Source organism: Pyrgilauda ruficollis, unplaced genomic scaffold, assembly GCF_017590135.1.
Source record: "Pyrgilauda ruficollis isolate IOZ18807 unplaced genomic scaffold, ASM1759013v1 scaffold238, whole genome shotgun sequence".
NCBI classification, from domain to species: Eukaryota; Metazoa; Chordata; class Aves; order Passeriformes; family Passeridae; genus Pyrgilauda; species Pyrgilauda ruficollis.
The window spans coordinates 120,633-133,617 of NW_024523427.1; the positions used below are offsets into that span (position 1 = coordinate 120,633).

At 42.2% G+C, this 12,985-nt stretch overlaps 1 protein-coding gene across 2 annotated transcripts in view; it reads left to right on the top strand.

The window, feature by feature from the left end:
* Nucleotides 1-12,985, top strand: part of LOC121354766 (fatty acyl-CoA reductase 1-like) — a 112,966-nt gene that overhangs the window by 80,210 nt on the left and 19,771 nt on the right. For both annotated transcript variants that reach the window (XM_041469619.1, XM_041469617.1), the window contains exons 3-5: nucleotides 4,067-4,242; nucleotides 7,057-7,236; nucleotides 11,874-12,051. In XM_041469619.1, the coding sequence (XP_041325553.1) occupies nucleotides 4,067-4,242; nucleotides 7,057-7,236; nucleotides 11,874-12,051 (534 nt within the window). The remainder of the gene's footprint in view (nucleotides 1-4,066; nucleotides 4,243-7,056; nucleotides 7,237-11,873; nucleotides 12,052-12,985) is intronic.

Consider the following 12,985-nt stretch of genomic DNA (forward strand, 5'->3'; position numbering starts at 1 on the left):
AGTTTCTTGCATGACTTTGGTGCCTTCAGTAGTTTAAATTTGTGATGATCACTTGTATATTTATGATGCTGTCATTGAAGTCACCGAGGTATGGATGCACACCCTGGGGGGTATTATTTTGTGTATTTATATATAGGCTGCTTCCCTGTATTTGTACGCCAATGCTCTTTTCAGAAGAGGGATTTCAAACACCCTGGGTTTAAAATTGCTCTACACAGCCCATGAGCACCTTTTCCTTTGAAGAAATTCTTGCCCTGGTATTTTATCCCTTGGCCTGTGTCTCTTTTAGGATAAATTATGTATTTCCTTCACAAGGATCAATTATTGCCTATATTCTCCTGAATCATGCTAAGCAATCCCTTCCATTTCTTTATATGAGAGGTGGAAGCTTTTTGGTCCTTTTTTTTTCCTTTCTTTTTTTAAGTTGAGCTCTCTCGACCTTAATGTTCTCATTGGTTCGCCATTTATGAGTTCCATTTTGTGGAAATTCTCTGGATTTTCTCCACTTTTAAGGCTGTCGTACAGTAATACTTTGAAATGTTCATGTTGTAATGTAAATTACCAGTTCTCCTAGAGAAGCCTGATTTCCTGGCACCTGTTAAACAGACCTGAGGAAAAAAGGTTGCCTATCTTGGCCATACTTCAAAACTTGATACTTTCTGGGTCAGTCACCAATCACCAGTCACTACTGCCCACGAGTGCAGTGGGGTAGAGGGAGATCCAGGAGTACTGTCCAAAAAAGAAAGGACCACCCAGGCCTTTGAGAAGGCTTTGACAAGACTAAACTCATGCAAGCACTTTTTTTAAAGTGGACCATGGCTTAGGCACTTTACTTTTCATTACTTTGTATTTGCTTCACTGAAAATGTCTCCTAAGGAAGATGCAAAGCCTTTGGCATTTTGCACTGCTCAGTGGTTCCTTTATTTTTCAGCTGTGCTGGTCTATAGATGTGCAATTTGCCCTTTCTTTGAGGTTTTTGTATCTTTGTGGCATGGAAAAAATTCTGATTGAAGGATTGGTAGGCAGAAACTTCTCTGAGTTATTACATTCTTTAAGGCAAGAGCAGGGAACACCAAGAGCTGTGGATGTGCTTTGGAATGGGTGGTCAGAGCTTAGGAGGGCAGGAATAGGGAAAGTGTCCACAACTTTAGACACACTCAACTAGAATGTTGGGAGAAATTCCAGATGTCCTGTTTTCACATTTTTGACATTGTATAGTGAAAACACAGAGATTTGATTAGTATTATAAATGGGAATTGCCTGATTATAAAATGAGAAATAAGAAATTCTCCCCTCTGTTGAGGGGGAACATAGCCCATGCTGAACTTATATCTGTTTTGAGGTTAAAAATGGGAATAGCAGCATTAGGATGCTCAAAAAGACACTGAAATCAGGGTAATGTTATTAGTGATTTCCCTCAGTTTCATTAATGTTGGACAACTTGAAGTCAGAGGCCTTTTCTTTCTCTTCACTGATTCTGTAGCAATTCCTGTATCCCTTCAGAAGTGCTGCTGACATGGCCAGTCTTTATATGTAATTTCAGCAGTACATCAGGCCAGTCCACTGACTGTGTTTTATATTGGCAGATGGCTTCTAAAAAGAAAATACAGAACCTCACACAGGCCTCACACAGTTACTGGGGATTTATTATTTATGCTCTTGGTGAGTTCATCAGAATTTAGAGATGCAAGTACAATTTACCTTCAGACTAAGCATCATCAAGTACTCCTTAAACTGCAGGAAGCAGTATAAAATAAGCTGCATTTATTTTGCCTTTACCTCTTCCCTCATTTCCCTGTAAAGCACTGACAGCTCTGAATGAACCCTTCAGCTTCCATAAAAGAAGCAGCAGACTTTAATTAAACAGCTGCTCACATTATCTGATTTAATGGTGACAGTGTACTGAATGTTCCTGTGGTGCAGAAGGTTTCCAAAGCAGTGTGCTGACTTGAGTGCTTGCATTTGGAAATTGCTTCATCCTTCGGAGGAATGCAGTGATCATTGGAGGGGATGAAAAGCTGCAGCAGCTGAGTGGCACATGGTAGCAGCAGGCACAGAAGCGGAAGGGAATCTTATCTGCAGTGGGAATATCAGGAGGAGATGTAGGAAGAATTTAGTCCAAGGCTGGTACTGCAGAAATACTACATTTACTTTATATGCCATGATGGAAATGGACAAGGGGCTGATTCATTCTTTCTCTGCCTTTGCATTATTTATGCCAAACAAGTAGAAAATAGCTCCCATTTTGTGGCATTTTGCACTCTCTTTGCAACAGAACAAATGCAAATGAATATTTCCGAGAGTCCCACAAGATAGCTTTGTCTCACGTGTGTTCTCTGAGAAACCTTTCTATTTTGTGTCCCGTTACGGTTTGCTGTCATCTCTCAGGAGATGATGCATGTTTGGAGAGCCAGTGTAGCATCTTGTAGGAGACAAGCTTTTTGCAGACATTAGGGCTGTCGGTGCCTGGAAATTTAGTTCCTACAGTCCAGTCAGCTCTCACCAACACCTTTGCCCATTAATAACTCTCTCTAGAGATTTATTTTGTGGCCTAGCCACACTGATGAAAGATGTGTGCACTCAGGTGCATGAGAACAGTGAAATGGCTTTGTCTTGTCCTAACTTGGGCTGAAGTTTTATGTTTATGAAGCGTATGCAGCTGTGTGGCAATTTAAAATAAGTGTATAATGTGGTGCATAATGGAGAAGGCTAATGATTCTTTTATCACCTGTTTATCCCTGAGAACCTCAAGGTTTCTCTAGATTTGCTTGTCGATAAGTGGAAAGATGGTAATCCCTTAGTCAGACCAAAAAAAGTACTGCTATTAGAGTAAATTTAATCTTTTATGTGTCTCTTAGTATGTTTAATTTATGTCACACAATTTCTGCTTGTACATAAGCACTGGGAACATCAAAGGCAGAAGAAACTAAGAAAACAAGAGGCCATGGTAGTAAAGATATTTCCAAACTCAGTGTTACTGGTGTATAGGCTACAGAAGAGGGGAAACACAGAGCTACTGAATAGTCAGGTGGTCCATCCTCCTTCCCCAAGGTTCAGCTGTTCCCTGCCTTTCCTGGCACTGCTTGTCTAGACAGCTCTTAAAGGTGTCCAAAGGTGGTGTGATTCATCCTTTGTATCCCTCAGTAATCTCTCTCAGTATTAGGTGTTCCTGACAGTAGACTTCTTACCTTGGAGGTGTGATTATCCTTTGGAATCTAGATAATACCTCTTCAGATCCCACAGCCATTCTATTCTATTGATTCCTTCTACCTTTCATGATGTCACTTTGCTCCACACCCCCTCAAAAAAAAAAAAAAAAAAAAAAGGAAAGGATCTTATTGTACTTAACAGTTTCTATTAATTCAATTGAAATAGCTCAAATATAATAATGCAGAAATGAGTCTTGGAGAGAAGGGCTGGAGGATGGCTTGAGAGGCCAGCCAGCTCTACAGATGTTCAGTTATGCAAAACTGCTGGTGGCACCCAGCAGTTTCAGCAGTGGGGATTATTGGGATGCCTTATTCTTCAATCCCAAAAGCGGGTTCCCACTGGATTCCTCTGACATGAATAAAGAGTGACAGTAGACAAGGAGCAGCAAAGGAAGAGGAGGAGGAGGAGGAGCAACACTGCCCAGTTCCTCTCCTTTCTGCAAGTCCTTTGTAGAACCATCTGTCCTGGGTAAAGCTGCATAGGCTTCCTGCTCCATACTCTGCCCTCTTGCTCTTTAGCTCCTGTTTTGGTCCTACAGGCAGCCCTTTAGGTCAAGTAGCAAGTGGTTGCAGATGTGGACACAGAGGAATTTTGGTGGATGTCTGAGGAAACGAGTGGTGGCAGAGAAGATTTATTAATCTCTTCAGAGCAATGCTTTAGGACTTACATTTTTGTTCTGTTTCCCTTGGGAGGGAACAAGTGAATGGACTATTTTATCATCTCACCTGTGTCATTCCCCAGACAGGAATTCTCTTTTGTGCCAGTTGCATTGATTGATGTAATCAGACTGGCTACTAATCAAAGCGATCTCAGCAGCCTAATTTGGTACCTGATCTCTCTCTGTTTGTGCTTCAAGGTCTTTGACAGGGTCCGAGAAGATTGCCCTAATTTCCACGAGAAGATTAAGCCTATTAATGCTGAACTCACTCAGCCCAAGCTGGCCATCAGTGCTGAAGATGAGGAGGAGCTTCTGACCCGGGTCAATGTTGTCTTCCACTGTGCAGCCACAGTTCGCTTTGACGAACCCCTCAAGTACGTCCTGCTTTTCTGTGTTTGCTGAGCGGGATCAGGGTGCACCGTGGCACTGCCCGGAGCATCCCTTGCATGGCTGCCGTGCTGATTTCCCCGTCCATGTTCGAGCTCCCCGTGCTTCTGTGCTGAACGTGGAAGGGGTGTGCTCTGAAAATGCTCTCTGTGTGTGTGTGTGTGTGTGTCAAAAGGGAGTTGTCTTGGCACAGTCCCACGGGAACAGAAGGAAGAAGTGCAGGAGGTTTAGGTCATCAGGGAGATGTTTTGGCCGAGCTGCAGATAGAGAAACTGTGTTCTGTCTGTCTCTAAAGCTGGTGTTGTTAATGGCCTTTCTTTGTCACTGAGTAGCTGGAGAGGGAAATGAGCTGTGGTTTGAGAAAACAGCCCATCACAACCTTTAAAATACCCAGCTCTCACTGTAATTAACTGTTTACAATAAGTGCTCGGTTTCTGAAGGAGTTCCCTTGGGGGTGCCTGTCCAGGCAGGCTTTTCCATTAAGGAAAACCAGCAGAAATAAGCCACTGAAACAAGATTAGATGTGTAAATGCTTCTGTGTAGATTATCCATTTCAATAAACCGGGTTGGATGATCTGCATTGCCAGATCGTCATAGTCTTCTGAAAAAACACTAAAGCGATCATAGTAGAAAACACAATTTGTAATATCAATCTTTATTTGCTCATAGGCTAAAGAGATATCCACTATGTCTACCATAATTATTTGCTTTTTAGAACAACTAATTAGAGAAACACCAGAAAGAAAGCAGCTCTTGATGTGATCTTAAGCCAGTATGTAAGTAGCCACAAATGTTCTTAAATCAATGCACAAATGAACCCACTTTAAAAATAAGTCTCAGTGGCATGAAACATCAAAGGGAAACTGCATTTTTAATATGGAGGATAGCTAGAAAGAAGCTAAAAGTTTAAAAGGTCATCAGCTTACAGGCAGTGGATAAACTAAAGACTGATTGTATGTGATCTGTCAAAATCTCTCTAACAGAACAAGGAAAATGTTGATCAGAAGGCAAAATATGAGAAGTTCTTCAACTCAAAATATTCCTGACTGAGTAATAAAATATATCAGATGGGTAAAATTTTAGCAAGTTAAATGTGAAAGCACAATATTGCTTCTTAGTTAAGAATTTTGAGCAGCAACTTGATGATGACAGAAATAAAATTATTTTTTCAACATGGCAGAAACTCCAAGATTACAACAGAATATGTATACCCAATAGATAAGGAGGAGGGCAAAAGCATTGCTGTGAAGATACTGGAGAAGCAGCAGTGGAGACACTAGATGAATTATTGGCGTCAACATGCAGTACATTTAGGGAATTCTCCAGATGGAACTCTCGAGGGCAGAAATCTCAAAATTTATGTTACATTGAAATATTAATAGATGCTGGTTTAATAGAAATAGGAAAAAATAAAGAATGACAAAGCAAACAACAAACCGCCAGCATTAGATGATATTCCCTTTGAAAGCTAAAGAACTCTGAGCAACTCAGCAAAAATCCATGCTAGGCCCATATTATGAGCACAGTTCTGTTCATCACTTCTCAGAAGGGATGCAGTCAAACAGCAATGTGCATGGAAAAGTAAGTTTTATCTGAAGGGTAGCTCAGGTAGAAGTATTCATCCTGCTGAAAAGGCAGGAGAAAATAGAAATCTACAGAAAATTCTTCACTTTAATAGCAGCATGTAAAAAGAAGAGTATCTCTAGCTTTAGATACAGTGATCCAAATATTGATTGTACTCTTCAGCTGATGTTTTCATTCATTTGGACTATTTACATTTTCTCTTCAGTGTAATTAACTTTTTTTTAGTGTACACTGTGCTTGATGGCATAATTCCTAACATTGTACATGTCTTTGAAAGCTTCTACTCCTGGGCTGAGCAGATTGCGTATTCCTAAGTCTTCTCCCTTCTGTGCAGGAAGGTGTCTCTATTCCAATACAAAGCATGCAACAGAGTCTGCTGGTTGAGATGTGTTGCAGATTGTCTCTAGGACAATTTCTAGCAATGCTGAGTGCTTGAAGGTCAGCCTTGCTAACCAGGACGTTCTTTCTCTTATGCTTATCACTTCTCATCTCTATTCCTTGTGAACTTAAGCTGTTATCTCTGATGGCATCTTCTTTGATTATGAGTAGCTTCAAACCAAATGAAAGTAGCTTTAGATTAGATATTAGGAGGAAATTCCCTACTCTAAGGGTCCTGAGGCCCTGGCAGAGGTTTCCCAGAGCAGCTGTGACTGCCCCATCCCTGGAAGTGTTCAAGGCCAGGTTAGATGGGGCTCTGAGCAACCTGGGATAGTGGAAGGTATCCCTGCCCATGGCAAGGGAGTGGGACTGGATAGTCTTTAAGGTACCTTCCAAGCCAGGCCATTCTGTGATGCTATGAATCTGTTTTTCTGGGCCCAATAACCTGTTCCTGCTTTCTGGAACCATGTGTTCTTCTGGTTTAGCAGTGGTCCCTCCAGAGAACACTGAATGTGTACTGTAGGAACCACAGTGCCTCAGGGCTTAGAAATACATGTTCCAGGGAAGGGTGACCAACATGTCACATTTAGAGATGTTAGTGAAGTCTTACGTGTGACCCTTCACATAGAGTAAAAATACTTGAGAGACATTCAGTGTCCAGAACAGCAAATCCAGCAGCATTGCTTTCAAAGCTGGTTTCACACTTGCATTTCAGTGACACTTTCTGCTCCACCTGCTCTCCCTGACTTCCCTTTCTGTGATGAGGTATGGATAAAGCTCAGCCTTTATACGTTCTTCCCAGTGAAATGCCTTTTGCTTATTCCCCTTGCGTTCCTTAGACATGCCCTGCAGCTGAATGTGATGGGCACGCAGCGGCTCCTCGAGCTGGCCCGGCAGATGCGGAACCTCGAGGCCTTCATCCACATCTCCACTGCCTATGCAAACTGCGTCCGGAAATGCATCGAGGAGATCATCTACCCACCCCCAGCCGAGCCTCAGAAGCTCTTTGATTTAGTAGAGTAAGTAGAAACCACATTGCCCCTTCCAGTGCTGCCTTCCTTTCATCCTGCAGCAGACCTGGGATCTGTTCACAGAATCAGGTGGGATTTCTGTCAGAGGTGCTGTTACTGCTGTTTCTTTGTGTTTTTTTAATGACTCTGATTTCATGAGAGTCCAGTATTCATTTCTGCAGGAGTGTATTTTCTGCCAGGAATGGAGTTGCTGCTTTCTGTAACATTCAGCTCTGCTGCTGCCTTAGTAAGAACTGATTTTTTTCCATACACTTTTTTTTCTTTTATCTTTTCAGCTTCCCAACGTTGTTTCCACTTCTCTCAGAAATCCTGTGGTATTTAGCTGGAGTTATATGGGGATGAGTAAGAAACAGGCTTTTTTAGACACTTCTATGTGAATTATTTAGGTTTACAAAAGACCTCTAGGATCACCAAGTGCAAGCTTTGACTGATCACCACCTTGTCAAATAAACCAGAGCACAGAGTGCCACATACTGTTGGGTTTTGAGCACTTACAGAATTGGTGACTCCACCACTCCTTGGGCAGCCCCTTCCGATGCCTGGTCACCTTTTCAGTGAAGAAAATCTTCCTGATTTCCACCTAAACCTCTCCTGGCACAGCACAAGGCAATGTCCTCTCAACCCGGACAGGAATACTGGTCTTTGATGAAACACCAAAAAAAGCTTGGTTAACTGAATTTACCAAAATAAAGAATAATAAGAAGGAATAACAAAATCAGCTGATAAAAGTCCTAGAAGACATTATCCTTAAAAGAATTTTCCCACAACTGTTAATGTGTTTTCATTAATCTTCTAGTGGGTGATACAAGCAACTGATCTGTGATCTGTTAACCAAAGAGCTGGTATAAAATCTTTGTTCTTCTTGATTTAGGGTAGTGGAAGATGAAATTAATGCATGCTCACTAAGAGAACCACTGGTTGTTTTTTTTAATAAAATAAGTTTGTCTTAAGAAATAATTTAACTGTCTAAGCACTACTCCAGAAAAGTTAGTACAAACTACTTTTTCCATTTGAATTTCTCTAGTAGCCCATATTCTTGGATGTGTTTACTTCTAGCTAGTAGTCATCAATCATTTCTCTTTTATTCAGTAGGTGGAACATGATAAAAAACTTGAGAAATGTCTTAGTGCATTAGAGCAATGGGCTCCCTGGTCCAGTGTCTTGCCCTCAAGAATGTCACTGCGAGATGTTATTTAGGGTAATAACAGCCTGACTACTTCTTTCTGTTCCCCACAGAAACCTGAAGAGTCTCAGCCTTTATACTATCTCCTCATGTGCTGATGGATCTGTCTTAGTGCTGATGTTAGTTGTCCTTCCTCTCTACTTGTTCTTTAACTCTACTCCCTCCCTGTATGGGAGTCAGACAGAACTTCATGCAGTACTCCAGTTGCAGTCACTCAAAGTTTTATTTAAATAGCTTCAAAATTATACCACTCTCATTTTCAGTACCTGATGATGGCCAGCATTTCATTGATTTTTTTTTTGCCTGCCACTTCTCACTGACATGGAGGTTTCAGAGCTGTCCTCCGTGATTCAAGAACTTCTATTGAGCTACAGTTCCCAGTTCTAAGCTCAGCAACCTCTAACACCAGTTCTGATAGACTGCTTTTCCCTAAAAGTGAAGCTGCTCTGTCATCTTTTTGCCCACTGACTCAGTTTTATGTCCTTTGGTGTTCATCACTGACTCCATTTCACTGTCCCAAAAAGCTTACCATCACTTGCAACTCAGAAAATTATTAGTGTTGATGGCTCAGATTTAAAAAAAGACTGCAGTACAGGTCTGATTGCTAGTCAGAAGTGTGCAGAAGGGCTTGGCTACCTCAGAGGTTGTTACTTTAGCTGCTTTTTTTTTGGGGTTGTTTTTTTTTAACACTAAGAATTTATGTGTCATAGCTTGAAAATGCAGCAGAGAGGATGATGTTTGAGATGCACCTTTAATATTTGCCATGTAAGTGAAAGAAATAGTGTGTGGGTATCAGGGTACAGAGGTTTCAGAGAGAGGGGAGTGACAGGAAGAATTCTACCTTCAAAGGGGAAGGAGGGGAAGCAGACAAGGAAATATAAACTGCCTTCAAAAATGGGGAGAAATACAGATTATGTTTTGCTTCAGCCAGCTGTGGATGATTCCCTTCACAGCCAACCGTTGTCTTAAGGTGCTGCTCTTGCAAGTGATTTCAGAGGGATAGCTGACCAACTGGATGCAATAACAGATCCATTTAACAGTGCTTTTGGCCATGCACTTGATCAATGCTTATGATTACTTATTCACTTGAAATCTCAAAGAGGATTCTCAGCTGTTTCTTTTTCTGCTCTTATCCTCCTGTCACATCTTGCTGTTTCAGTATTCTGATATTTAACCTGCAAGTAAACCCTGATGTTTAAGCTGTGTAAACCAAAAGTCACACTTCTGAGTGCTGCCAGGCCAATAGGGTAAACATATAATCTGCGGCATGAAGCATGGTTTGCCTTAATCTAAAGCTGAAGGAAATCAGCTTTGAAGAGTGTACTGAGGTAAGGAACACAGCACGCAGCAAAGTCTCAGCTGAAGCTGTAGGCTGGTTATTGCAGAAAATACAGATCCGTCATTGTTTACAAGAAAGAGTCTTATTAATGCAAAGGCGTTAACACGGAAAGTTTTGTTTTCCTGTGGCAGAGTAATTTGGTGCATACAGTGGAGAAGTTATTAATTGTTTAATTTGCATTGTTCACTTGGAAGGGGCAGATGCAGCACTGAGCAGAAGCAGCAGCTTTTGTGAGCTAGCGTTCCAGAATCTTCCAAGTAGGTCACAGAGCAGTTCTTGCTGAAGTGTCATCTCCGCCTTCCTGATGGGAATGTTGGTCAATCAAATCACCTGGCAGGCATGTGCCCTTGGGACAGGTCCTCAGGTAATGCAGAGACCTCTCTGGAAGGATGAAGGCAAGGGGAAATTACTTCTCCTTGTACTTCTGCAGCTGTCTTTGCTTTGTGAGAATGCAAACCTGCAACCCCTATCAAGAAAACTTAAAAAAAAAAAAAAGAGAAGGGGAAAAAACTTGCACACAGCTTAACCTGAGTTCCCAAATTAACTTAGTCTTCCTCCAGGCTCTGCAAAAATAGCCATCTCCTCTTGGTAGGCTGGTAATTAGCTACTCCACAGATTCAAACAATAGCAGTTTACTGAGACCTTGAGGTTCAATGGCTGCCTAAATGGCTTTACAAATTATGTCAATAATATGTGCTGCTTGTAACCTCTGTGTAGCTAATACTTTATGCTTAAATGCCTTCTTCTGCCTTGTTTCTGCTGCACAGGACCAGGCTTGCAAAGGAAGGTGTTTGTGCCTCCATAGGGGTTTTTTATTTAACAAAAAAATTCCTATATACTACAAATTGTCAGATTTTAAATGCATTCCAAACTGAGAGATTTATTGCATTCAGCCCTCCCCTGTGTATCAGTGCTTTCTCATACAACAACTTCCCATCTGTGCCCAATGAGAGTAATCTGAAAAGTGCTGTGCCACCTGAGCCACCATGTCTTTGAAAGGTTGACAGGATCAAGCAATTTTTCAGGTGTGACAGTTGGCATCATATTTCTCTCCCCTTGACCTCTGCCTTTTTCTGAAAGTCAAGACAAGGAGGGGTGAAGTGAGGATCTGCAGGAAGCAGTATCCTTGTAGTGCCCCTGGGAAGAAGTCCACGCCTTCAGACTGAACTGTAAGTCCGTTGACTTAATTACAAATTGGATTATAGGAGCTAATCTTTGATTCTGTGGTGTAACGCCAGGGTGCTGGGAGCCTGTCAGAGACTGGCAGCAAGGGCTTTGGAAGCACAGCCAGTTCTTGTCCTTTACACCCAGAGTCTGGCAGGACTTGTGAGGTCCTGGTGCTGCGCCAAGGAAGAGCCTTTGGATGTTAGGCCCTTCCTGCAGCTCCATGATGGTAAGGGCTGCTTTTTAAAAGCTATCTGCATAACTGCTTCTGATGGATTAGGTACTTGAATACCTTCAAAAAATAAAAAACAACTTGGCAGAGTTCTTTTGGGGTTTTTCGGTGGTTTGGTTTTGGTTGGTTTTTTTTAAGCACCAGCTGTTTCCTGTGTGAACAAACCTGTGGTAAGCCTGCTAGAAGGAACATCTAACACTGCAAATTATGGAAATCCACTGTTGGAATAATATCCCTGTAGGATGTTTTTCTAGCTTTTGAGACATTTGTGTTGTTACGTGACTTGCTAATTCAAGGTTACCTGGAATATCCTGAAACATCTTTGGGAGTATACAGGGACTGTGTTGGCTGAGGATGAGAACTGCCTAGTGGGATTCCTGGCTGGGAGAGCTCCATCGGGCTGTAGACCATGGCAATATTTATGTTACAGATTGCAGTGAAGCAAGAGATTGCTCTGAAGTGAGTTTGTAGAGGTACCTGAATTGCAGCAGGGCATTGTAGCGTGAAGCTCACCAGGGTTTATTTTGCACCTTGAAGACAAAAGTAACTTTCTCCCACAGAGCAGTTTTAAATCCAAACCTTAAATATCTTTGACTGGCTTATCCTCTGTTTCAGGTGAGGATTCCCGTGTCACTGGTCTGTTTTACCTGAATCTTTTTCTCTCCCTGCACGGTGGATGATGATGATGTTCTTCTTGTTTGCTGTAGATGGTTGGATGAATCCATCATTCAAGACATCACACCCAAGCTGCTTGGGGAGTGGCCCAACACTTACACCTACACCAAAGCCTTGTCAGAGTACCTGATTCAGCAAGAGAAAGGAAACTTGAACATTGCTATCATCAGGCCATCCATCGTGGGAGCCAGCTGGCATGAGCCTTTCCCAGTAAGCACGAATACACAATTCCCTACTGAGAGCCTTTGGATGCAGCTGGAGCTGTGGTACTGTCAGGAATCTGTCCCTCCTTGTTGCAGTGTCTTGAGAAACAGGTGTCCACAGTTCACAGGGAGATGTGCAGAAGAGGTGGAGATCCCGTGCTGGAGTAGAACAGCAAGACGCCTTCAGCACCTTAGAACTCCTGTGAAAAGACCACATTTAAGCAATAATAACAAGAGCTGGGATAGTTATGGTGCAGAATGCTGGGCTTGCAATTGATTGTCCATTCAGGCATGCCAGGGGAGTTTCTGTGCTCAAAACATGGGATCTGAGGGTCAGTTGTACTCCTGGTGCATTGTGGTTGAGGTACAAATGTCAGGCATTCAGTAATTAAATGCAGCTATATCTTTGGAATGAGATAATTAATTAAGCTAAATATACCGATAGGAATAACGTGTTCTAACATTGCAGCCAAATTGGAATGGCAGCACAAAGTCACCTTTGGCTTTCATGGAGCCTGAAAGAAAAGCCTTTCTGTGCCAGAGATGGCTGAGATACAGCCAAGGCTTTGGGCCAAGCTCCCATCTTGGAAAGACAAAGAGCTCTGTTTGGTTGCAACCTGTTCCAGGTCAAACAGCTCATCACTGCTCTGGACTCCAGCTCCCACAAGTGGCAGCTTCCCTGACCTGAAGTAGGATGGGATTCAAAAGGAGTGTTGTGGTTTGGTTTTGGGGTTTTATTCTTCCTTGCTTTAGAAATTCTCTGGAGTGACCAGATCACCGTTGGTGACAGCTGCATATTGTCTGTCAAGGGTAAATATCAGTCCAGCTGTTTTCAGCAAGTTTATTCCTGAGGCCAGGGAATAGGAAAGAAGTGGTTTCTAAGAACAAACCTAGATTCTGTTGTTGATGAGTAATTTGCAGGCAATGCATCCCCTGGTACT